Genomic DNA, 27,183 nt, shown 5'->3' with positions numbered 1-27,183 from the left:
CTCAAGATAGGGATTTTCCAAACTGGGAACCAACTCCTGATAAAATTCCTAACAGAACAAAGTACAATGATCCCTTGATTTACATAGGAGTTACATTTCTAGAATATTAAATGATTATTAAATCCTTACAGAAAATACTTTGTTTATAAAACTGAATTTTATTTTAGGTTTACAAAATTAAAAATAAAAAAAACCTTCATGAGGGGCTTCCCTGGTGGCGCAGTGGTTGAGAAACTGCCTGCCAATGCAGGGGACACGGGTTCGAGCCCTGGTCTGGGAAGATCCCACATGCCGTGGAGCAACTGGGCCTGTGAGCCACAACTACTGAGCCTGCGCGTCTGGAGCCTGTGCCCCGCGACAAGAGAGGCCGCGATAGTGAGAGGCCCGCACACCACGATGAAGAGTGGCCCCCGCTTGCCACAACTAGAGAAAGCTCTCGCACAGAAACGAAGACCCAACACAGCCAAACATAAATAAATAAATAAATAAAAGTGCTTTAAAAAAAAAAAAAAACTTCATGAATATGAAGTGAAATGTTAAAAACTGTGCAGTTAATGGGGTCGTTCTTTATTGTTCAGGACTGCTTGGCACATTATAGTACATTTAGCACCCCTGGCCCCCTTCTCCTAATGCCAGCATCACCTCCCAGTCATTATCAATACATAAGTCCCTCCATGCGTTTGTAAAATGATTTCTAATGGCTCGTCTCTCTCCTTATCTCCTTGGGGACTGCTGGTCTGAATTATAAGAATGTAGAAATTAGGTTTATGTAATTTTTTGTATAACGCCCAACACTGCATTATCAACAAATTGCAGGCTTAACAATTTTCTTGTCAGTAATTACGCTTCGTGAAGAGGAGCACATAAGGGTTAAGAGAGGGAAAGCTGCCTGAAACAGTAAAAAGAATTCTGAGTTCAAAGACACTGGCCAATTCTGCCACAAACTGAATGACCTTGGGCAAGTCTTTTTAACTTTTCTAGGCTTCAGGTTCTCCTTTGGAAAATACACTAGATGACCTCTAAATTCCCATCCAGCTCTGACATAATTATAAGATATCTATCTATCTATCTATCTATATATATATATATGCCTTTGGGAAATTAAAGGAATGAAAGTAGAGAATGGAGAATAAAATCAGGTGATGCTACATTTGTAACAGATCAAACAATGTCAAAAAGAAAACCCCAAAACGAAGAAGATGGCCAATGGAGATGGTGGTATTAAAGGGAGGTATTTGATTCTTGGCATAATAGATGCATAGGTAGGTAGACAATGTGTATGAGATTCACATTCATTCAGCAATGTGAGATGATGCTCTTGGACTTACGAAAGACAAACTCTACATGTACTTTTATTTTGCACTTATATTAAGTTTAAAATACATGGTTCCTGATTCCTTACCATAAATGTTGCAAGATTAAATCCAATTTGCAAATAACCACCGATGATGGGGTCTTTCTAAGAGCAAGTATCTTATTCTGGTATCAGTGCTGTGGGAGTCTACTCCACTGCTTCAGATCAGCGTAGTTCTTAATCTCGATCACAGAGCAAAGGGCTCTTTAAGGGCTCAACCAACTCAGGGTTCCTGAGACCAGAAAATGAAGTAGAATGGGGGAATCTGGGATTCTGCCAGGAGGTGTCAGTCCTCCCAACCATGTAAAACACTCCAATTCCTTAAGGAAATTTCCTGTTAAATTAAAGAATTAAAGAGGTCTCTGAGGGTATTCTCCCTTCCAGTGTACCTCAAACAGGCCTTTCTGTAAGATGTGGTGGAAAGGTTAAGGAGTCCGATAGAACTTTATTTGAAACTAGTTCTACCTTTATCAGTTGTGCCCTCGTGAGCAAGTTACTCTTAGCCTCAGTTGCCATATCTGAAAAATGGGAATTATATAATCACTCTTTTACTGTTGTTGGAAGAATTCCAAGTAATGATTAATGTAAAGACCCTAGCACAGGGCTTTACACATTGTGGGTGTTGAGAGTATTCGATAAATACTGTCACCTTTGCTCTTTTCTCTTCCACCCTCTGTACTTTGTCTCTCCTGCCCTGCCTTAGAAAGAAGGCTCTGCTGATGTCAGCATCCAGAAGCAGGGGTGCCAGGAGTGTTGACCGACTGGCTTCAGATCTGCCCAAGGCATGCTCAGTGCTTTTATTCCTTCTGTGATACCTCTTATTCTCTTATGTTTCCCTTGCCTGGAGGCTGCTGGTGTTTTCCAGAGACTAAAAAGTCTTATTCTTCCTTAGTAAGGGACCCTCTATGGAAGGAATCAGTAGAAGCAGCCACAGAGTTAAAACAAACTGTTAGATCTTTCTAACCAGACAAACGCTGAGCCTGAGATTTCAGCCTAGGGCAACACTACTTCTTGGACTAAAAAATCCTCTGCACTCAAGTTCCTGTAAACTGCTATTTCTGGAGGAGCTGTAGAGGGACTGTTAGGGAAGATTTACAGAGTTTGGCTAAATACTTCAAATGTAGTTTTTCTAGCAGTATGTACTGAGAAAATCTAACATCACCCACCTCTGAATGCAAGCTTATGAAAATGCTAGTTTATCAATACAAGTCTATTTTACATGATTTTTTTTCTTAGTGTACACCATTGTAAACCTCTGAGAACCCTGAAGGAGAAAATGACACCCCACCATCACGTGGTACTGTGTCAAGTGTTTCTGAACAGTTGCCTGGCCTAACCTTCATCACTCTAAGCGAGGCATCAGAAAATTCAGTGGACAAACTAGAAACTCTAATGAAGGACCACAATACTGATAATTAATTCGATGGATAATACATTCTTCAGGTTAAAAAACACAATTTGGATATCACTAGTCATCATAAATACCATTTTTTTAAATTGAACAATTCCTGTGTCCTAAGTGCCATGCTTGGCTCTTTAGATAGAGTACTTTCAATTCTTATTACACTTTTCTGCAACATGATTGTATCATTCTAAGTTTTACAGAGGGGCAGATGAGTCTTAAAGAGGTTAAGCAAGTGAGATCACACAGAGCTAGTAAGTTCAAACTTTGGATTATCTGGCTCTAAAGCATAAATCCTTTCCAAAGTGTGTCTCATTCATTAATGGATGTCAGGTGACAGAGCCACAGAATATTAGCTTTGGAAGGGATACAGAGGTTCATTTAGGAAAATCAGTTTTCTTAGAAACAGAGAAACTGAGGCCTAGAAGGGTTCCTTAACCATGAAGCCTAACACAGAGTGTGGCAGAACCCTCGAATCCTACGGTGGCTCAGTGCTGCTGACTCAGCAGTCTTCACCAAGGCCCACCAGGCTTTCTGTGACCGATCCCCTGCCCATCTCTCCATGGGCAGACAGAACAAAGAGCAGCTCTACACAGACACCAGGGTGTTACATGTGTTTCTGTTTTTGTTATTTTTGCCCCCAAAGCCTATCTCTCTTGGCCGACTTGATAAACACACATTTTTTCAAGATTCAATTCACTTCCATCCAAGTATCACTACCTCTACAAAGTCTTCACTAATTCACCTCCCTTCTCTTCCCAGAAAAACAGTTATAATGAATAGGTTAACAGAAGCCAACTTTTATTGTGGATTTATGATTCATTCATTCATCCATTCCACAAATATTTATTGAGTCTCTACTATATGTAAGCACTGTGCTAACTGCTTTATATGTATTATGTCAATCATTCCTCACCATAATCCTATGAGTTAAGTACTATTTTTATCCTAATTTTACAAAACAGGAAATGTAGGCATAAAGAGATACAGTATCTTTTCTTTAAAAAAAAAAAAAGGATATTTTTGTCTTACTCCTTTGTGGTCCCTTTGTATCCTGAATACACATTTACTATGGAATTTGCAGCACTCCGTGGAACTTTGTTTCACTTCCAAATTTTGATTTATGACGCTATTATTCTGTGTATATAATGATGTATATGCTAAGTATCGTACACTATTGTAGGTCATAAGCTCCATAATGGTAGAGGTGGTATCTACTTTGTTTCCTATTATATCCACAGGGCCTGACAGAGTGGCACATAGTAGGTACTCAGGAAATGATAGTTGAATAAAGAAATGAAGAATGAATGAATGAATGAAGAACAAATGCATAGAACCCTGGTCTCCGAGTCTTCGCTCTGTGCTGCCTCCCCAGACCAGTCTGCACTGGGCAGAAATGCCGCATAAGCAGCGATGGACACGTTTTTTTGGTTTTTTTTTTTCCCCAAGGCCGATACTATTATCTTGGATGTGCATTCTAGAACTCACTTCTGGACACTATAATTTTCCATTTTCTTACCTATTATTATGGTTATATTAATTCTACAGATCCAAATGGAATGAAAACTTATTTGAGAAGGGACAGGAGCTGTTTTTTATTCCTGCTGAGGAATAACATAACGACAAAGTCTTGTTAGTACAGAGCACCCCCAAATAACAGGAGTTTGGCAAAGAGCCTTGGGAGGAACTCAAGTCATTACCGTGGCCCTGTATTATAGCAGCCGGAAATCACACTGCTGATTTCCACGTAACACAGCAACTATCTCCAAAGGCAAGATCCCAGCTCCCAGACACTTAATAGCCCTCAGGCACGTTCTGTACCACATATGGGTCCCTAGGCAACTCTAAAACACGCACTTTCCTTCTTTCTGCTTTATCAAGGAGTCTAAGGTTTACTATCATTAGCCTCTATCTTTTATTTTACAATATTTCACAGGATATCTTTAGTTAATTTAAGGGATAAAAATGGTATCCAAAAATTCTCAAAACAGACTTAGTTTTAATGGACACATATTCATACACACACACTCTTGTTTCTGTGATAGTTTACATGGGCATATAGTATATACACATATCTGTATATTTCAAATATTAGACATATTTTATAGATGTATATGTAAATGAATACAGATATATATATATACATAGAACAGCATTTTCGAGTACCTATCAGAAGTAAAGGCAACATACTTTACAGAGAGAAAAAACATTATAAGAACAAGCTAGTAATTTCTAGGAGAGAAAAGAATAATATAGAACTTTAATTTTTATATGTGTATATGTATATGCATGTATATATATATATGTATAATTATATACACATGAAAATATGTTAATACATGCAAGTAGTTAGATATTATAGAGGTATTTAAATATATATCTCTATATTAATATAGAGATATTTAAATATATATCTCTATATTAATATAGAGATATTTAAATATATATATATATGCACATATGCATATACAGACACATTAAAAATTATTCAACATAATATATTTGAAAGGGCACGGGAGTGGAATGAAGAGAGATTGATCAATCTAGTATAGCACATTTTTGGGACTAAGATGGTAAAAGGGTGGAAGAGTCAGTTGATAGAAGAGTGTCACAACACTGAAGATCCTAAAAGATATGGTATTGGTTCTCCGTTATTTGGGGAGTAACTGTTCTTAGCAAGTAATAAAGTACATGTGAATAACAGAGAAAAATGTAGAGAAATGTGTATACAAAAGAATAATGGGAGATAGTGGCTGCCTCATTTCATTGCCTTCTCATATGTCACTGGATGTTTAATTATCAGCGCAGAGTCTATTTCAATCTTTAAAGCATTAAATGGCTATAAATTTAAGCAAGTAGGAGGCTGACTTTGTTAAAAAGCAAGGAAGGGAAAAGTTTCCCTTGGTTGATGAAGAATGTACCAAGATTTTTTGAGCATAGTTATTATAATATAGTATTAGAGATTTTGGTTTGAGCAATGATGAAAAGTTTATTACATCTTAGATAAAAAGAATTGTAAAAATAAAGCATGTTTGCATATTCTACTCTGCAAAATCCATAAGCTAGATGCGTTTGCCTTCTCTGCCTATGTAAGCCTTGAGAATTTAACATAATCAATAAAGAGATATAGGCTAAAGACGTTTAAACACATGTGTTTGTTAAAGAATAGGGACTTCATAATTGTTGACTGTTTCTTCAGTTTGGAATTCATGTTAACTTTAAAAAATAACTGAGTTTCCAAACATCAGGCTCCACTTCAAGGTGAACTAGTTTAATTCTAAAATGACAATACAGTCTTGATTTAAATCAAGATGCTGAAATGCATGATATTAATGCCTCAAAAGCCATATATAAGGTTATGTATATGTAGCATTAAGATCTAGTGATATATACTTACAAGTACTTAAAAAAAAAAACTAATAGTAAAATTGGAATGTTCTCTACACCTCTCAGATCATAACATTTTACTCATGTTCAATACCCACTTCTTAATTATGGTAAAATCATATTAAAATCAAGAGAGGATTTTTTTCTGCAAACACAGATTCTTCTCTTTTTAGTGAATTTTTATGAACGGAGTTCTATATTTATGACAATGATTACAGGTGCCTTTTATTTATATTTTATAGCATTTACAGGAAGTTGTTTTCCCTCTTCTGGATGGAGACAGGAAAAAATGAGCCAATTTCGTTTCTGGTACAATGCTAGTAGTTTGGGGCAAGAATAAGCTAGGAATCAAATTAAGGGACTCTGCACATCTGCTTCAGAAATATGTTACAGGGGAATACGAGTTATACTTTTTAATATAAATAACCTTATTGCTTCTATGAATAAATGAAAGGTTTCATTATTTTATTCTGAGTGTAATTGCCCTCTAGCTTGCTTCCAATTGTATTCCTTTTGTTTATAAAATGAATTATTTAGTGCAAACACATTTTCTTCTCCATCACTGAAAAGGTATACAGCATTATAAGAGTAAAATTAGAATAGGATACTTTAAATTGCTGCTTTCCATAGCTGAAGAAATAAATGTTTTTTTTTTATCTTTAAAGAGATGGAAAGTATCTGATTAAAGTTCATTTTCTCTTTCTTCCTTAAAAACAAGACAAAACTCTAGGCTAGGCAGAACAGAAAAAGTTAACAATGATTAGAAGTAAAAGTGCTGCTAAAGTCTATGATACAGAATAGTAAAATCATCTGAGGACTAGAGAAGTTGAATTTGGGGAAAAGTCACTGAAAGAAACTGAGCACAGCATCCCTTGACTTTCACAGGCCACACAGAGGTGTGAGCCCACAAACACCTGTGAAAATTACAGGATTTCCTGGCCTACCATTTACCAAACAGGCGTACCCAGTCAGCAAGGAGGACTCAGCAAAGTTTCCAAACCATACTAGCCTTCCCCAGCGTGCTCTCAGTTTCTTCCAATACTCACGGGAAAGTCACAAGGAAAAGGCTCACCTGTGCTGGGCTGAACCAGCCATGTGGGCAGGCACAATGCTCCCCACAAGTCCCTTTGCCCTTGGTGCTCGTCTTGTGGGAGCTTTTCCGCACACTGTCCCACAAGGTGACCAGCTTGGTCCTGTTTGAAGCTGGGCCCCCAGGTCCCGAGGAGGGCATAGTCTGAGAACTGTACCCGAGCCCCTGAGGACTCCTCTGCCAGCCACAAGCGCAGTGGGCATCCCTGATCAGTGTGGGTGCGTTCCTGCCGGCGTCCATCCCATCGGACCCCCAGCTGCAGCTGTGTTGCTTGGTGAGGTATGCATTCATACTGCACTGATGCCTACTCTTGCCTTTGGTCAGCTCTGCACAGGAATGTCTCCTCCCTCACACCCCTTTCTTCCAGGCAGTTGTAAAAGTCTTTTTTTTTTTTTTTTTTTTTTTTTCCTCTCTCGTGGTTCCCTCAGTATCTTTGACAGCTGCTATAGCAGTGCATCGTGGGAGCAGCTCCGCACAGCATTATCTGCGGGCTGGTAGCTCTTTGTCAATAGATGACTCAACTCACAGAGCAACTTGACAGTATCCCTGCTCTAGGCAGAAGCAATCAATGCTCCACACAGCTGGGCTACAAGACTGTACACTGTTACAAACCCTTTTTGGATGGAGCCCCACAGTAAAGCACACTCTTCGCAATTTGGCATTCTGGCTTTTCCCTCTCTAGCTGATCCCCACGCAAAATACAGACCTCAGGAAAGAGAGCTTCTTATCAGACTAGCAGGACCCTTCTTTCCAGAAAGAATATATCTAGGCTGAAACAATATAGCGTAAGCAATGCAAAATGATGGGGAAGTTAACCTGTGAAAGAATTTCCAACATTTACAGGAATCACTTATTTAGAGAGAGGTTTGCCAAGACACAGACCAAATCATGAGGTAACTAAATAAGAGCATCAGTATTAACTCTAAAGAACATTGATTCATTCAGAAAAATCACTTAGATCACAGCTTTATACCAGAGTGCTTTAAAATTTGGAAGTTTGTTTTAGAACATGATTATATATTATAGTCCAGACATATATTATTTATGCTATGAACAATTATTAATTCTTTCTGATTCAAAAATAAAGCAATTTCCAAAGTTCCAAACTGATGGGTTGGCTTATTCTAACACAGTGTTTTTCCTTACCCCAAATTATTCTGAGGATTTCCTTTCAAATACTTTACCACAACAAATACATTCACCACAGAGAGAGTCTGCATTTTAAAGTGAAAGACATCTAATTCTGCCATCCAGTATTTTGGTTTCCAAAGACAGAATTTTCAAATTCTTTCACTAAAAAACGAGTGAAATCTATCCAATTTAAAGCAATTGCCTTCCAAAGAGGACATGATTGTTTTAAATTTTAAATTTTAGTATGTTTGCAGAAGACATGCATAGTGTTTTCAGGAAAGGGAAAGGCTAATTACTACAGCACTTAGAATTTTTATTCTGTTTGAAACTTTCCATATCTATTGCCAAAATGCCTATCCCTATCACATATCCCTAAGGAAATAATTTTGGTTTGATTGGGAAGCAAACTGCCATCTATGCAGCACCAAACAAGTGTGATATAATCCCATGATATAGTTATTCTATTTATAGACCATCAGGTGCCATCAGACCCACTTTCCCAGTGGACTAACCAGGTGCTGGGGCAGTGTAGACCTCATTTCTATCTGAGTTGACAAGGTTCTTGTTTCAAAAGCCATGATTACAACATATTCTACATTTCAACACTAGGACTCCCTGGATAAATCACTGTTATATATAAAAGTCCTGAAAGGGAGGAGCAGGATTTTCTCTTTTCGTGTATCTGCATGAAAGAGACCTTTCCCAAATTCTGTGCAAGGGGTTGATATAAGTACCTTGCCTGGCACAGTAAGCATTCAAAACACCTTTGCTAAATAATAATGACCCATATGTGTCAGTTCAAAGGGCAGGCCTGGGTCTGTTATTGACTATTTTTTCCCAAGCTCCTAGCCCACTGCCTGCCCAGCACATCATAGCAGGCTTATGATAAATACATTTTTGGCTGGATGAATAGATGCTTGGGTGGATGTCTAATAGAAGGAAAGAGTAGAAGAATGACGGAGTTGACTAACACTTTTTGAAAATAATATTTGATTCAGCAGTGCTCCAGAAACAAACTATTTTTTAAGGTTGGCTTTAGTGTTGATTTTGAGATATTAAGGAAATTTGCCACAAAAACGTGAAGACTTGAACTGTTGGGTAGATATAACAATGGCATTAATGGTATTTCTTTCTGAAAGAGGAACAAGGAATCACTATCAATACCTACAAACATAAAATTGAGGCAAAGAGATCATCATGTGATACGCAGTGAGAAAAGGAGCAGAAAATTATCTCGCTTTCTTTTTCTCTTCTTCTTCCTCTTCCTTCCTCCCTCCCTCCCCCGCTCCTCATTTTTTTATGCTGAATCAAGGGATAATGGCTGAATGACCTTCTGGGTCAAATAAAGCCCTAGAGAACTTCATATTTATCTGGTGTCACCATGATGCATGGCTGTACAGTAGGACTTGATGTGAGATGGCAATCCATCACCCTCCAAATGAGAATGTAAGGAAGTGATAAGTTTGGCTCTATCCAATCTTATCTAACCATAGATGCTTCTCCAGTTTTTCAGGCAGATTTCATTGTTCAGAGGCCCATTGAATCTTCAGGGAATACATGCCCGGTTCTCATCCATTTGCCTCTCAAGTATGAGAATCAATCTGTGCAGGAGTCAATGTGAATTTGTTATAATTTTGTAATGGTGTGTGCAGCTTGCAGCAAGACAGAAAATTTCCTGGCTGGGCACTACTCAAAGATATTATAAATCTTCATAGGGACCTAAATCTGTTATGAATGAGTTCTTTGGAATCAGCTATTTCTTCCCATCACAAAGACAAGAGAATTGCTGTTTTAATAACCTTTGCATGTCATTTCTATATAGAAAAATAAATATTACATATTGCCTAACTAATGTGACTTTCCTCCGAAGATCTTAAAGACCACAGCAAACTTTCGTTAAACGTACTTCAAAACTATTGAAATTGTACTTTCCCTTTAATACGTATAAAATAATTCTAGCCTCCTCTCTCCCCCTCCCCCCCAGTTATTTTTTTCTTTTCAAAAATGACGTTTGGCTTTCCAAGTCTGTGGACAGACCACTTAAAACAGATAAATATGTCCTGCTAGCCCACTGTACTATGAAACAGACCTACTAATTAAAGATAATTCAATTTGATCAACTGTAATTGGTCAATTGTAATGACCATAGGATGACATGAAAGTCTGGCAAAACGAGAATTACTGGTGCACAAGTCCACATCTTACTTATCATTGTGATTTAACATGGGCATATGGTGCACAGAGCAATGTCTAGATGAGATACATCTTACTGACCTCTCTTTGACCTGGTAGTGCCTCCACAGAACAACCACTAGAAGGTTTTTGTTTATTTTATTTTATTTAAAATTTGTTTTTACTGAATGAAAGTTTCTTTAAATTCTATAGTGCTTTACCATTTTCAAAAGTTTCACACACACGATTTCATATAATCCCATTTTAAAGCAAGGGCTTAAAACTAAAATCCTGGCTTGATTTGTTTAATAAAAAATAAATAGAAAAGATGAATTGCTAAATAAATTGTACTGCACTAAAACACTATGCAGATTCTTTTCCAGATAAAATTTCCTTCAGGCGCTCTATGCATATGAGAAATGAAAATATTAATTACAAAAGAAGAGCTAAGTGCTTGCTAAAGGATGGCTGGGTAGCAGAAAAGCCCTTTAGCAGCCACAAGTAATGTGTTAGATAATCAAAAAATGGTATAAAGTATTAGACACAATTTCTCTTGATTTGAAAAGTATGTACAATGAATTCCTGTGACCGCCAAGACTAGAGATGTTACAAATGCTAACAAATTAATATTCTTCTACATCTAAAACCTTCAGCCTAGGCAATCTCCAGAACTAAGCACAATTACCTTCTAAAATAAGAGAGAACCCAGAATATTTAAGGTAATTTAGGTTCTAAAATTATTTCCAAAATACTTATACCAGTTTAATCATAAATCGTATGAGGCAAAAGTAAGCATGAATTAACAGTGTGCAAGGACACATCCTTATTGCTACAGAGATTTAACTTGGACAGAGGATTTAATAGGGAGTAGAAAAAAAATTTTAAAGGTCCCAAATTCTCACTAATATACTTGGATTTGGGTGGATGCTGGTGGGGAGGGGATTAATCTGAATTGAAAAGGCCAAATTGTCAAATGGTTTTCAGGAAATGCATATTTATTCTATTCTAACCAACTCTGTAACACTATTAGAGAAATAAGAGTACAGGTTATATGACATTTCTTAGAGAATCTGAAAGGAATATTGATAAATGGTAATAATCATTTATAATTTACATATTTTAACAATTTAACCTAAATGATGAACCACAGTATTACAAGAAAGTTGTTCTCAGCCTTCCGGATTAAAGTAACGTCACGTCTCCTGTGACTCTTTCCAGATCCACCTGGCATATTCAGTTATACTCTACAGTATTTGTCTGTGTAAGTGTCTTCTACTTTTGTCTATTCCTCTCAATCACCATGATGACCATCCTAGTCTAAGCTACCATTCACTTCTCCGTAAAACTTGTGAAACAGCTTCGTAACTGGCCTCTGGCACCACCTTTACTCCAATTCATGCTCATGTAGTGGCCAGAGTGACTTCTTCCAAGGTGAGAATCTGATTAGGTTCTACCCTGCTTGATAACTGTCAATAAAGTCTCGTTTTCTGGGAATCTTTATCCCCACAGAGAATACAATCTTTAAAGTGGCTTGCACGGTCCTTAATCCTGCCCTGTGTGACCCAGCCTCTACTGCTTTCCCCAGTCTCACCCATCCCTCACTCCCTTGTTTAACCCTCCAACTACCGTGTTCTCTTCCCCTCTTCACACCTCCACATAATTCATTCCTACTCACCCTTCTGTAGGGTGCATCAAGATACAACCTCCCAAAAGTTATCTCAAGGAAACACACAATACAATCTAAAAAGAGTGGGCTTATTATGAAATACAGCTCCAAAACAAGTCTACCAGAGCTTACTTCCTACCAGATTGCCATCTCAAAACCTCTTCTATTCAGAAATTCTGGAGTCCTCCTTGCATTCCAGAGCTCAACTCAAATGTCACTTTTTAAGAGAGCATTCCCTGGACACTGCCCCACCCCCTTCCAGAACAGATTAAGTCATCCCCCCATTAAACATTCATTTAGCACCTGTGCTCCTCTATTATGATACTTACGACAACTGCAATTAAAACAAGAATTACACTATTACTTGTTTTGTGCCATTCTCCTCAAACAGAATGTAAGTAACAGCCATTAGGGAAGGGAGACGGCTCTTTTTTTGCATTTGCATCCTCTGAACCAAGCACAAAAGGCGTTTAGTGTTTATTAAAATAAATTAAGCAAGAAAGAAGATAAAATTGTTCTTCAGTGGTTATTCCAACATAGGTATCTGGGTCTATGTTCTACATCTTAGTGTAAAATGAACAAATAAGCATTTTGAATTTAAACACAAAATAGCAATGTGTTCTTAAGGTCATTCATTATGTAAAACATTTCAGTGGCTGAGTGGTGTAAGTGTACAAATTTATCTTTTTGAAGAAATTTGCTAGTGGTCTTATAATACTAAAACATAGAAATGGCTTCCGTTTATTTTAGCCAGATCTTCATTCATAAAAGCTGCTCTTCCTGACAGCTGTGTTTTTCTCTCAAGTGTTTTCAGGCTGTTCTCCCTTTATAGCTAGATGGTACAAAACGGGGAGTGGTTCCCCGAGTCAGAAGCCAGTCAGTGGTAAAGCAGGGAGAGAATCCCAAACTCCAGCCACCAAAGTCACGTTCCTCTTAAAATGATATAGTCCAAAAGGTGTACTGATTTCACAGTATATTACAAGTATGTATTAGGGAGCAGAAAGGCACGATGACATCTCCTCTTCCTCTCCACCAAGTTAGAAAGTTAAAAAATTAAACAGCATTATTATCCATAATAGTCATCCCCTTTAGTTCCTTTTAAAAAATTGTGGTTAAAAAATACATAATATTAGATCTACCCTCCAAACGAAGGTTTGAGTGTACAGTACAATATTGTTAACTATAAAGCACAATGTTGCATAGCAGATCTCTAGAACTGTTCCATCTTGCATGACTAAAATTCTATTCCCATTGCACAGTGACTCTTCATTTCCCTCCTCCCAGCCCCTTCCAACCACCACTCTACTTCCTGCTTTTATGAATTTCACTACTTTTGCATACCTCATATAGTATAAATGGAATCATGAAGTATTTGTCTTTCTGTGACTGGCTTATTTCATTTCATATAATGTCCTCAAGGTTCATCCATATTATAGCACATGACTGGATTTCCTCTTTCTATGGCTGAATAATATTCCACTGTACGTATATACCACATTTTCTTTATCTGTTAATCCGTCAGTGGAGAATTAGGCTGCTTCCACCTCTTGGCTAATGTGAATAATGCCTCAGTGAACACAGGAGTGCAAATATCTCTTTAAGATCCCAATTTCAATTCATCTGGATAAATACCCAGAAGTAGGGTTCCTGGATCATATGGTACTTTTATTTTTAATTTTTTGAGGAACCTCCATACTGTTTTCCTCAGCAGCTGAGCCATTTTACATTCCCACTTACCACCAACAGTGCACAGGGTTCCAATTTTCTCCACATTCTCACTAATACATTTTCTAGGTTTTGTTGTTGTTGTTGTCATTGCTTTTGATATTGGTCATACTAACAGATGTGAGCTTCGTCTTCCTTTCTCAAAATTGTTTTGTCTATCCAAAGTCTTTTGTGTTTCCACAAGAATTTTAGGATTTTTTTTTTTTTTTCTATTTCTGAAAGAATGCCATTGAGACATTTGCAGGGATCACACTGAATCTGTAGATTGCTTTGAGTAGTATATTTTAAAATGTTGTCTTCCAATCTTTGAACATTTGTGTCTTTTTTTCATGTCTTTCATCAATGTTTTGTAGTTTACAGTGTACAGGTCTTTCACTCCCTTGGTTAAGTTTATTCCTATTTTATTCTTTTTGTTGTTATTGTAAACAAGTTTGTTTTCTTAATTTTCTATTGAAATTGTTCATTGTTAGTATGTAGAAAGACAACTAATTTTTGTATATTGATTTTGCATACTGCAACTTTGCTGAATTCATTTATTAGTTCTAACAGTATTTTTGTGTGTGCATGTATGTGTGGAATCTGTAGGGCTTTTTAAACAGGAAATCATGCTTTCTGTGAACAGAGATAATTTTACTTCTCCCTTTCTGATCTGTAAGACGTTTATTTGTTCTCCTTGCCTAATTGCTCTGGTGAGAACTTGCGATACAACACTGAATAGAAATGGTGACAGCGGGCATCTTTATCTTGGTCCTGATCCTAGAGAAAAGCTTTCAGTTTTTCACCATTGAGTATGATGTTAGCTATAGGCCTTTCATCTATGCCCTTTATTAGGTTAAAGTCATTTCCCTCTATTCCTAGTTTATTGAGTATTTTTATCATGAAAGAATGTTGAGATTTGTCAGTGTGTCTCTGCATCTGTTGAGATGATCACTGATGTTTATCCTTTGTTCTGCTAATGTGATCACATTGATTGTTTTTCATATGTTGAACCATCTTTGCATCCCAAGTATAAATCACACTTGGTCATGGTGTGTGACCTTTTTAATGTGTTGTTGAATTCAGTTTGCTATTTTGTGAAGGATTTTGCATTCATTCATTAGGAATATTGGCCTGAAGTTTTTTTGTTGTGTCTTTTTCTGGCTTTGGTATCATATTAATGTGGGCTCATGAGAAATATTTCTGAATTTTCAATTTTTTGGAAGAGTTTGAGAAGGATTGACATTTTTTCCTGTTAAATGTTTGGTAGATTTCACCAGTGAAGCCATCTGGTCCTGAGCTTTTTCATTTTGGAAGGTTTTTGATTATTGATTTAATCTCCTTACTATTTATAGGTCTGTTCAGATTTTTTATTTCTTCATGATACAGTCTTTGTAGGTTGTATGTTTCTAAGAATTTACCCATTTCTTCTAAGTTATCCAACTTGTTGGTATATAATTGTTCATAGTAGTCCCAATCCTTTTAATTTCTGTGGCATCAAATGTAACTCTCCTCTTTCATTCTTTATTTTATTCATTTGAGTCTTTTCTTTTTTCCTTAGTTAATGTAGCTAAAGGTTTGTCAATTTTGTTTATCTTTTTAAAAATAGCTCTTAATTTTGTTGGTTTTTTCTTTTGTTTCTCTATTCTCTACTTCATTTACTTCTGTCCTAATCTGAACCATTTTCTTCCTTCTGCTAACTTTGGATTTAGTTTGTTCTTCTTTTTCTAGTTCCTTGAGGTGTAAAGTTAGGTTGTTTATTTCAGACCTTTTCTCTTATTTAAATATAGTCATTTATCACTATAAACTACCCTCTTAGTACCGCATTTGCCTCATTCCACAAGTTTTGGTATGTTGTGTTTTGTTTTTGTTTCTCAAGATATTTTTAAATTTCTCATTTGCTTTGTTCTTTGACCCACTGATTGTTCAAGAATGTGTTGTTTAAGTTCCAAATATCTGTGAATTTTCTAGTTTTCCTTCTGTCACTGACTTTTAGTTTCATTCCATGTGGTTGGAAATATACTTGGTATGATTTCCATCTTCTTAAAACTGCTAAGCCTTATTTTGTAACCTAACATGTGATCTATCCTGTAGAATGTTCCTTGAACACTTGAGAAGAATGTGTATCCTGCTGCTATCGGGTGGAATGCTCTGTATATGTTTGTTAGGTTCTTTTGAACTGTTGTATTGTTTGACTCCTCTGTTTCCTTATTGATCTTCCGTCTGGGTGTTCTATCTGTTGTTGAAAGTGGGGTTTTGAAATCCTCTAGTATTGTGTTGCTGTTCATTTCTCCCTTCAGTTCTGTCAATGTTTGCTTCATATACAGACTATCTCTGACTTGCAATGGTTCAATTTATAATTTTTCTACTTTACTATGATGTGAAAGCGATACACATTAGTAGGAACTGTACTTCAAATTTTGATTTTTGATCTTTTCACAGGCTAGTGATATGCAGTATGATACTCGGCAACAGGAGCAATCCACAGCTCCCAGTCAGTTGCGTGATCACAAGGGTAAATAACTAATACACTTACAAACATTCTGTACCCATACAACCATTCTGTTTTTCACGTTCAGTACAGTATTCAATAAATCACATGAGATATTCAACACTTTGTTATAAAATAGGCTTTGTGTTAGATGATTTTGTCCAACTGTAGGGTAATGTAAATGTTCTCAGCATGTTTAAGGTAGGCTAGGCTAAGCCATGATGTTTGGTAGGTCAGGTATATTAAATGCATTTTTGGCTGATGACATTTTCAATATATTTTAATTCCACTGTAAGTCAAGGAAGATTTGTATTTGGATGCTCTGATGTTGCATATATATTTATAACTGTTATATATTCTTGGTGAATTGACCCTTTTATGATTATATAATGTCTCTCTTGACAGTTCCTGACTTAGTCTACTTTGTCTGATATAAGTATGGTTACCCCTGCTTGCTTTTGGTTACCATTTGCCTGGAATATCTTTTTCCATCCTTTTACTTTCAGCCCATATGTATCCTTAAGTCTAAAGTGCCTCTCTTATAGACAGTGCATAGTTTAATCTTATTTTTTTTTTTTTTTCAGCCACTCTATGTCTTTGGACTGTGAAGTTTAACCCATTTACATTTAAAGTAATTATTGATAGGGAAGGACTAACTATTGTCATTTTGTTAATTGTTTTCTGTCTGTCTTGTAGCTTTCTTGTACCTCTGTTCTACTCCTGCTATCTTCCTTTGTGTTTCATTGACTTTTTTTTCTTTTTGTAGTGACATGATTTGATTTTCTCATTTTCTTTTGTGTATCTTCTATAGGTATTTTCTCTGTGGTTATCACGTAGCTTACATGAAATATCTTACAGTTATAACAATCTATTTTAACCTGATAAGCTGATAACAATTTAACTTCAAGTGTATATAAATACTCTACATTTTTACTTCTCTCCCACACTTTGTCATCAATGTCACAAATTACATCTTTTTGTAGTGTGTATCTATTAACATAGTTTTGTACTCATAGTTATTTTTTATACTCTTGTCTTTACCTTCTTTAGTTCTTAATACAGTAACTACAGCACTTATCACTGAGCTTATTGCATATAAGACAACAATGTGCTCTTGTCCAAGCCTTAATAAACTTGAAAGTCAATTTAAATAAAGTATATTGATTTAAATGGGTGGGGGGAACTCTTGGCTTTTGATCAGACTCTTGGGAGTCTAACATGTGTAACATTCTGAGTGTGTTATTTCCAAGTGCTGGTCTCATTCTTCCAATGCTAGATGCTCTACTGACTCTTTCCTGGTTTCTAGGAGCAGGCAAAGTAGTGTGGGGTTCCTAGGCAGGGCACAGGCATGTGCCATCCCCTGTGCTGAGTTTCATGAGAGAGGAAATGTATGAAAAATAAAATGTGCAAAACTAATATTATGGTATTGACTCATGACTGAAAAAAAGAGAGAGAGAGGAAGGGGAGGAAGAAGGAAGGGAGGAAGGAAGTGAGGAAGAAAGGAAGACAGGAAGGAAGGAAGGGCAAAAAGAAGAAAGCAAAGGAGGGAGGAAACAGTCACAAACTGAGGAAATAAATCTCAGAAAAGATAAAACACAAGAGTCAGGTTGAATGATGCTGTGCACAGAATCAAACTGGAACAAATATAAAATGGACCTTCCTCTGACTGTGGGACAGTCTGACACGTACCACTGAGATCCCCCTGAAGCAATCTACCTGGAGTTTGGGGACTGTGACACTCAGGATTTGAGAAAGAACCATAAACTGGAATCAGCCTTTCTCTGGTCTAAGTTTTGCATGCTCTTATTTTTCTGATGAATGATTTGTAATAAATATTTTCTAAATTTATCAAAAGGTTAAAAAAAACAACTTCTCAGTTAAAAATAAACCAGATTCTGACTTGTCAGAGGTAATTTATCTGTGGATTGGCCTAAAGGCAGGGGTATGGATTAATAGAAATGACAGGCCCTCTTCCAGCTCAATGATCTCCTCTCCTTAGAGACTTGACATTTCAGTAAAGTTTTACCTAATTGGCTTTGCTTTGGCCTGTACATTTCAAATTCACATTTAATTAATCATTCCCTCCTCTGTGATTCCACATTATTTTGCTCTTGTGCCTTTTCACTTTGTTCAATAAATATTTATTGAGTTCCTATGCTGTACCAGGAACTATGCTAGGGATAAATTAGCGAACTATAGCTAACAATTTAGCAGGGCAGAACTCCTTGAATAAACAAATGTGCTGAGTGATGAAAGGGAGACATACAGTGACAGCATGTGGGATCTTCCCTGCTATTGAAGTCATTCCATTATGGTGAGTTTTATAATTATATGTGGGCATGTTTGCCTTTCCTACTAGATTATAAGCTTCTCAAGAGCAAGGGCCATCTTTTATTTGTAAACTCACACCCTCCTTGTCATTGCCTCACAATATAATTATTATTGCTCAGTAAATATTTGTTGAATTAACCTTGGAAAATATGGGACTTGGGTTTAGGAAATGTGCTCTAGTTCCAGCTCTGCCACTAACTAGCTATCTCACCTTGGGCAATTTATTGAAACTTGTTAAGTTTTAATGACCCCATTTGTGAAATTAAGGGGGGGGACTAAAGTGTCTATGCGTCCATATTTAGTGGTTGCTGAAAGACAAGCAGAGCTGGCGAGTGATGACCTGTCGACAACTCTAGGTTTAATCATAATGCCTCCCAATTGACTATAGAAATACAGATTTAATATATTATTATTGTAAACATGTAGGTTTATTATTATTTTTAACACATAGCAAGATGATTAAAGGGTATGGCATGGTGAATTTTTTGGCTTATTTTCTCAATTTCACTCTTTCAATAAGATTTTGCCAAATAGGGAGATCGTATGATATAGTGGCTAGAAGCATGGCCTCTGAAGTCACAGCTGAGCACATTTTCATTGCTGCATAAATATCTGAAGTCTGCTGGAACTTCCTCCTGATTTTGAACATTTTTTCTATATTTTTACATAATGTGATAAAGTTTTGTACAACATTTATGTACTTCTTTTCTCTCATTCATAGTAGACAAAGCATGAGTTCTAGAATCAGACTTCTGAGTAAACGTCCCAACTCTGATCATCATTAGCTTAGGACTTGAGCAAGTTACTTAACCTCTCTGTGTCCCAGTTTCCTCATCTAAAGAATAAGATTGATAATATCAATAGTTCCTATCTCATAGGATTGATGTGAGAATAATATGGATTAATTTCTGTAAAGTACTTAGTACAGTGCCTGGCACATGATAATATACAACAAGCTTCATCTATCCTCCTCCTCCTCCTCATCATTATCCTTGCCCCCCTCCCTACTCCAATTGTAATAAGTAGCAGATACTGACATTTAAAAATTCTGCAGTGCCTATATAGAGACACTCAAAAAAAGTCAACTGATTTCAACTGAATGTCAGAATCCCGTATTGGTCCTAAACTTCTTTCCAGCTCCTATTTTTGGCCAGGGCATTCTGCCCTTGGGCCAGGTGCTAAATAACATCATCAATAACAACAACATATCTACCATTTATTGAGTACTTACCATGTGTCCCAAGCATAAGTATTTCATTTGACCCTAACAATTGTATATGGTAAACACTGAGATGCCAATTTAAATACAGAAATCGGCTTAGACAGATTCTATAATGTTCCCATGGTCACAGTATTAGTAAAGAATGGAACCAGGAATAAAATCAAGATTCACACAACACTGGAGCCTGTGAATTAAAAAATTATGCAAAATAGCATCTCATTTTTCTGTTGGACTTCGGTTTCCAGAAGTACCATTATATCCTTTATTTCTCTTAATTTTCAAAATAGCTCCATATGGTAGGCAGGGCAGGAGAAAAACAGAAGCTCATTGCTGTGAAATAGTGTGTCAAGGGTCAGACAGCTGTTAAGTGATATTGTTGGAACCACAATTCAAAACTCAGTGTTCAGTCCAAAATCTGTCCACTATTCCATCCTCTTTTCCCACACAACACTTGCTTTTTAGGGGTATACACATAGCATCTTGTCACTCCCTTTGGCATCAAAAATTGGGTAAAAGATAAGGAACATTTCGTGAACCTAGAATTTAAGGTTTTAAGTTTGGTGTTAGCATAAAATGTGCGTCTGCCTTTTCGGTTCCTATTTATAATCCTAAGGAAAGGATTCATCAGGATTTTGAGAGATCTGAAGAATGGCTGAAATGAAAATAAAGTTTTTGTCTTAATTACATTTTCTCATACAAGTCCAGGAGCGTCTGCGGTTTCTTGCAGCCATGAGAAAGAGGCTTGAGTTTATGTAAACCCCCTGTCTTTCTGGCTGTAGAACAGCTTTAATCATAGCAGCTGCAGCTACCATTTATTGATCATCTGCTCTGAATGTGCCAAGAAATATACAGAACTAGAGCTAATTCTTTCAACAGCCCTGAGAGGCAAATATTATTCCCTTTAATAGATGAAAAAATTGAGGTTTAGAGAAGATAAGTAATTGCTCAAGGTCATACAGCTATTAAATAGTAAAGTCATGATTCAAACCCAAGTTAGTGTGATTGCAAATCTTGATGCTTTCTGTTCCACCATGTTGCTTTTCTCCAAAAACAAACAAAAAAGGTGAATAAAAGTGATATGAGTCTTCTACCTTACTTTGGCTAATATAAGTACTTTAAAGGTTAAACTCTGAGTCAAGCTGTGGGGGGCTTTGGGAAAACAATGCAAACTCTGATTATATAAAACCCATGTTGGTGAGAAGTCCAAGCAGAAATGAGTGATCAGCTTCTTTGGGGTGGAGTTCTTTGACACCTGACAGTGAGTATTCATTTAGGCCTGCTGGGCTAAATGAAATGTAGTATTGTACACTTGGTGCCAAAGTGCCCACTGTGAGACCTTTTGAGCAAATCTTTATTCTAGATCTCACTCATGAGCCAACAAAGGAAACACGATACGCAAAGTATCTGTGGGTTGGGCTTAAGACACCCCACTTGGAGCCCAGGCACCAACACTGAAAATACATGTGGGAGGATTCATCCGGTACAAATTTATTACCATGCAGTTAACGATAAAATATTTTCTTTTCTGCAGAAAGGTCACTGATTTCATTCTTAGAATATGTTCTTTTGGTGTAATTTGTGCAGCAAAGATTGTATATCACTTTCTTTTCAATTTCCTAAATAATCATCTGTTTCTAAAGAAAAATATAAAACCAATTATCTGATATTTCTCCTTCCATATTTTTACAATTCCCCATTGAAGACAACAATATTGCTTGCCCTCCTTTAAGTAGGTAATGTGTAATCTGTCTGGAGGGCAATAGGGAACTTATTGCCTGTGTCCAATCTGCTAGGTGGCCTTTTTCAACTAGGCAGGCAGCACATCAGAAAGATCACCTCATTCCACCTGGACCAAATTACTAGTCAACCTAAGTAGGACCTTGATATGAATGGTCATCTCCTCTCCACTGATATGGTTACTGTGCCATGGTGGGAAGGCCCCCTTCTAGCTCCAGAAAGCACAAGACTATTCAGGATAGAAATCAATCTCATTCAAGGTAGAAAAGAAAATGAATTAAAAGCAGTAAAGTAAATCGTTCCAGGTTGGAGGATCCAACAGGAAGTCTCGATTATAAAGTTTCAGTGCAGGCTCTTGATGAGACCCAGTAGTATCCAGGTGAGTGGCTAAGTAGGGGTTTTGCACACTTGAACATCATTTACATGTGCCATTTGCATCCTTGCCCACTTTTCAGATATCCCCATGACTTTTCCTATCCACTGTCTTTTGGCTATTCACATCAAAGCCCCTGTTTCTTTACAAAGAATTCTACAAGGATAAATGGGAAGGACTGATACTCCTCTGTTGCCTTGGTCCAAGAAAAGGTCTTCTGAAAATTGCCCAAAGGGTCTCTGGAAATTAAACTGTGCTGTTAAGCATCTGCATTCCAAATGGTTCCCCAACTAGTGAAAAATGCAACTGCTTTTGTTTTAAATTAGGCTCAGATTAAAATATGTTCTTTTATGATCTAGGGCCGTGTCAACACTTGGGTTTGGTCCATGACTGACTTGGCATTCAGTTGACAGTTTCTTCTTTGTGACATTGCTGATCTTTGCGATATCCTTCCACTGGACCAGAAAGGAGCTGGCCCCCTTTCAAAGGTAATCTAAAGCAATCACTTCTGTTTCCTAGTAACTTTGGCAGTTAATGTGTACAATTCAGTTACAGGAAAGTAAAAGGCTATTTACACTTTTTTCTTAAAGCCAAGCTCTTTGAGAATGAAGAAAGCCACATGCGAACAGCATTCACAATAAAATAAATCTGTCTCTAAACAAAAAAGGATGATAGTAATGATACCACCGTTATCTTAACGTTAAAATCCATAATACTTAATTTTACATTTCAGTTCTCTGAAAGTCAGTTCTGTGAGCCTTTAGATCTCTAATCCCCATAATAATCACACACACTGGGAATTACCTTAGTCTAAGCATATAAGGTCTTAGACAAATAATTTAAAGCTTACAAGTACCTGAGGATGTCACTGTCACAAATACAATGACACTCTTAAGAAGAATGGTAGGGTTCAGAGAAAATAAGCTGAGTTGTGTGAGTGTGAGTATGTTGGAGGTGAGGATGGGGGCCGGGGCGAAGAAAGAGGTGATGCCCAGAGGTATCTGCTATCACACTTTCGCATGGGATGCTTCCACATGCCCTGCAGGCTGGCATCTCCCACGATACTGAAATATTTGTTAAACACAGTTTCCCAGAGCAACACGCTCTGGGACCTTCACAAAATCAATATTTAAATTGGAAATTATTCTCAAAATCTCCTTCCTTAAGATAATGTTAATCTTATGTTTCAGTCTCCTGGAATCTCACCAAAAGTCAGGATAGAGGAAAGCTTTTGCTGTCGAAATCCTGAAATGTTTGGCTTTTATGTAAACAATGCTCATATTTTTTCCAGAGATAAACCCTAGGACTTCTGAGGTCTGACCTGCATTAGTGACCATACACATTATAGAAGTCTGCGGGGAATGTTTCTGTGCATTCTGCTACTTCTTCCACACAACTTAATTGCTATTCTCACTCACTAGCAGATACAGAGGTGTTAATTTACCAGAGAGAAGGGACACATGACATAGTTTTCTCAGTCTCTGTTCACTTTCAAGACACCATTGCCTGTTGACCTTTTCAGTTCTCAAAGGCAGCAAACTATTGACATAGCTGAAACCTATTTGTCCACAAGATTAAACATCAAATACAAGAAATAATTAGGGATGGAGAATTTTGTTCATTCACTCAATAAATATTAATTGCATAACTACTATAATCCAACACTGTGCTTGACATTTAGTTTACAGCAGGGGATAAGGTAGATATTGTCCCTGCCCTCATGTTGATTTCATACTAAGGGGGGAGACCTTGAATAAATAACTAGATACATGATTGTTTAACTACAACTTTGATAATGGTGATAAAGGAGAAGTTCAGAGACTATGAGAGTATGCAAGAGAGGCCTTAGGGGCAGCTTTCCTGAGGAAATAACGTCTCAACCAAGAAAGATGGTGGAGATGAGAGTAAAATCTGTTGCACTCTCGGTCAGCTTGGCAAATCAAATCAGGACGCGTTAAGTTAATTTACAATCTGAAATGAACACAGCTCCACATGAAAAAAAAATGCATTCCAAAATGCAAATAGCTAAAATTCACAGCCCCTAAAATGTTTCCTTATTACTTAAAACTGATGCTAGCCAGAACCAAGTCATGACCTTATATTTTAAGTAAAGTCCTTTACTACAAAAAAAGAAAGAAAGAAAGAAAAAAGAATAAAGCAAAAAAGCAAGCAAGAAAGAAGAAAGGAAGGAAGGAGGAAGGAATGGAGGAAGAGAGGAAGGAAGGGGAAGGAGGAAGAAAGGGAGGTAGGAAAAGGTGGACAACAATTTTCACATGGGTTCAAAAACAGTACAAAGAAGTTGATACCACTGTTGGCCACTGCATTGGTGGCAACACGGTGCTGTTTGGATACACTAAAAAAGAACCAAAAAACAAAAAAAGCCAAAAAACTAAGACTTCTCTTATTATGATAATAAGGACATGCCCAGGTGGGAATTACTGAAATATCTGCTCAGTAAGAGGGTGGCACTACTGACAGATCTGACGAATTCTGGACCAAACATCCAAGCTGAGACACTCCTTTGAGAGCAAAATAGATATGCTGAAAATTTAGGTTTTCCAACCATTTCAAACTCTTTAAACCTGGAGTTTGTATGTCATTTCCAATTCCTTACATTGCTAATAATGTACCTTTGACTCACAGAATACTTAAAAGCTCCCGGAGGAGAGAAAAATGGGTTTGAATCTCAGCTCCACCATCTATCAGCTGTGGGACCTCAGACAAGTCACTTAACCTCTCTCTCAGCCTCGGTCCTGTCATCTGTGATGTGAAGGTGATGCTTACCTTTTAGGATTGTTGTGAGGATTAAATGAGGTAAAGCTTGTAATGCGCTGAGGGCTCTGACTATCTGATACATTGCAAGAGCTTAAATTTTAGGGTTCTTTGTGGTGATGGTGATAATGATACAGATGAGTATGAAGAAGCCCACTGCGATGACAGGGCTTGATTCAGACGTTTAATAACTCTGGGCCCTGGAAAGATGACCAGACTCATTAATATAATTAAAAATAAATTTTAACTCTTTTAATTAATGTTACTCATATTTATGCTGCAATTAAAATAGCTTCTTTCCAGATTTTTCTGATTGAAAAATTTGGGGTGCATTTACCAATAGGGACTTTTCTCAGTTTTTAATGCCCATGCTTTGCTAGTTCCCTAAGCACATCCTGAGTTTGCCTGTCTGGTCATTCAACATTGCACACCACGATGATTGGGAGACATTAAAAAAAGAAAATCAAAAAAAAAAAAAAAAAAAAAAAAAGAAAATCAAAGAAGGTGATTTCCCTGATTAAATGCTACTGCAATCAGAGGATAGCTGTTATAGCCTCTTGGTGAAGAACTATTTGACTTCTTTAGCCCCATCTCTCCCTGTTCCCCAATCTCCTACTGCAAGTCCAGTGTCTTTTGTACTTGATTCAATTCAGTTCCTTCTAACCATTTTCAACCCTCACCTAACGCCATGCTTGTCATGCTAGAAAAGACTAACTACCAATGGAGTGATGAGCGACTCATAAAGTTTGCTCCCTTATGTTCACAGACAGTTTGATCTTATCAAGACCATTGAGGCCCAGGATAGTCACGTGGATCGACTTCATCTCCTGGCTTCTGATTTTTGACCCATTTTCTTGGCTCTCATCACCCCCCCTCCCTCTGGTGGGTTATCATCTCTAGTGCTAAGCCCTGAGTCAGCAACCATATTAAATGACCAGCATGGCTCACCAGGAGCCAAGTCTGGGAAGATAGCCAGTCTTTCCACCCTGGAGCAAGCCTATGGCTGTGCAGCTCTTCTGGGTTGGAGAGATGCAGAGCATGGATGACTGTAGCAAGAGGGGTGGAGGAGAAGACAGACTAGATAAATTTGCTGAGTGGAGATGTAACTGAGTATATACCAACTGAATATTCCTGTCCTTATCCTCGTACCTCTCATTTCCAAAAGCACATCCCCCCCACCACTCTCTCACTACCTCTCTACACACACACACATACCCACACACATATTAAATTTTTTGTGATCTTGATAAAAATCCATTTGTGAGATTTCACTGTAATTAACATGATTGAGTCTGACAATCTTTATTAGGATAATTTTCTTTCACCTTTATTCTGTTGCTTTCATATGTTCACATTTTATGTGAACATGGGCAAGTGTATTAAACTCCATAAGCCTTAGTTTTCTTACGTATAAAATTGGGCTTTATAGCAGTATCTAACCCAGAAAGATGTTGTGAGACAATACACGTGAGACACCTAGCCTAGCCTATTTCTTAACACACCTAATAAAAGGGGAACCCAGGATCCAAACCCATGTGGTCTGACCTCAGAGCAGACAGAGCCCATGGTGAGCTCACTATCATGAGAACTCAATAAAAGTTGGCTATCCTTACTACTGTTATTGTAACTATTGCATTCACTGTGGAAAAATGGGAAAATTCAGATGAGCAAAAAGAAAAATTACCCACAGTCCCTTTCTTAGAGATAAGTTTTTAATATTTTGGTACTATCCTCACATTCTTTTTTGGATATAAATTTTTGCTCCAAAAGTAGGATCATACTATGCTTGCTGTTTTTAATCTGCTTTTATGTTTAATATATTGTTGATATTTGTTTCACATCAACAAATATCTTTTCAGTAGATTTTATAGACTAAGAAAAATTTGGTGTAAGTGACTGGATGATCTGGTATCTCTGACTAGGTCTCTCATCTCTGGTAGTGGTCTTGAAACCCATATTCCTTGTATTGTTTTAGCCTTACAAATAGCCTCTGAGGCTTATGGGTAAGTTCCCCAGTTCACTGACTCATGAAAGAACTTACTTGACAGAAACCACAGCACACATAAGACCTCAGAAACGAAGGGATTTTCTCTCCATCACATAAATATTAAGAAAGAAACAGCACTTCGTAAAATATTATTACAGCACAGTGACCATGGTTTTCACTAAGAGCTGGCAATTTAGTCAGCATCTGGTACAAAACCCACATAGGAGCGCCTCATGGATGGAAGACAAATATCAATAGACCAAGCAGGAAGGGAAGAAACTTTACCAGCATACTTAGAAATATGAAAATAGAAAGTCAAAAGGACAACTCACAGGATGCATATGTCTACTGAAGTACCACAATATGC

General features: G+C 37.2%; 1 protein-coding gene across 7 annotated transcripts in view; it reads right to left on the bottom strand.

The window, feature by feature from the left end:
* The window catches only part of DLG2 (discs large MAGUK scaffold protein 2), a 2,071,189-nt gene that overhangs the window by 810,901 nt on the left and 1,233,105 nt on the right, over window positions 1–27,183 (bottom strand). For 5 of the 7 annotated variants that reach the window (XM_059930673.1, XM_059930674.1, XM_059930675.1 and 2 more), the window contains exon 1: window positions 7,216–7,524. The exons of the other annotated variants lie outside the window; for them this stretch is intronic. In XM_059930673.1, coding sequence (XP_059786656.1) covers window positions 7,216–7,524 — 309 coding nt within the window. Of the gene's footprint in view, window positions 1–7,215; window positions 7,525–27,183 lie in introns of those variants that run through there. 7 annotated transcript variants of the gene reach the window in all.

The sequence above is a fragment of the Balaenoptera ricei genome, chromosome 8 (genome assembly GCF_028023285.1).
Source record: "Balaenoptera ricei isolate mBalRic1 chromosome 8, mBalRic1.hap2, whole genome shotgun sequence".
In the NCBI taxonomy this organism is placed as follows: Eukaryota; Metazoa; Chordata; class Mammalia; order Artiodactyla; family Balaenopteridae; genus Balaenoptera; species Balaenoptera ricei.
Note: the sequence above shows the minus strand (reverse complement) of the source record. Positions and strands in the feature narration are given on the sequence as shown.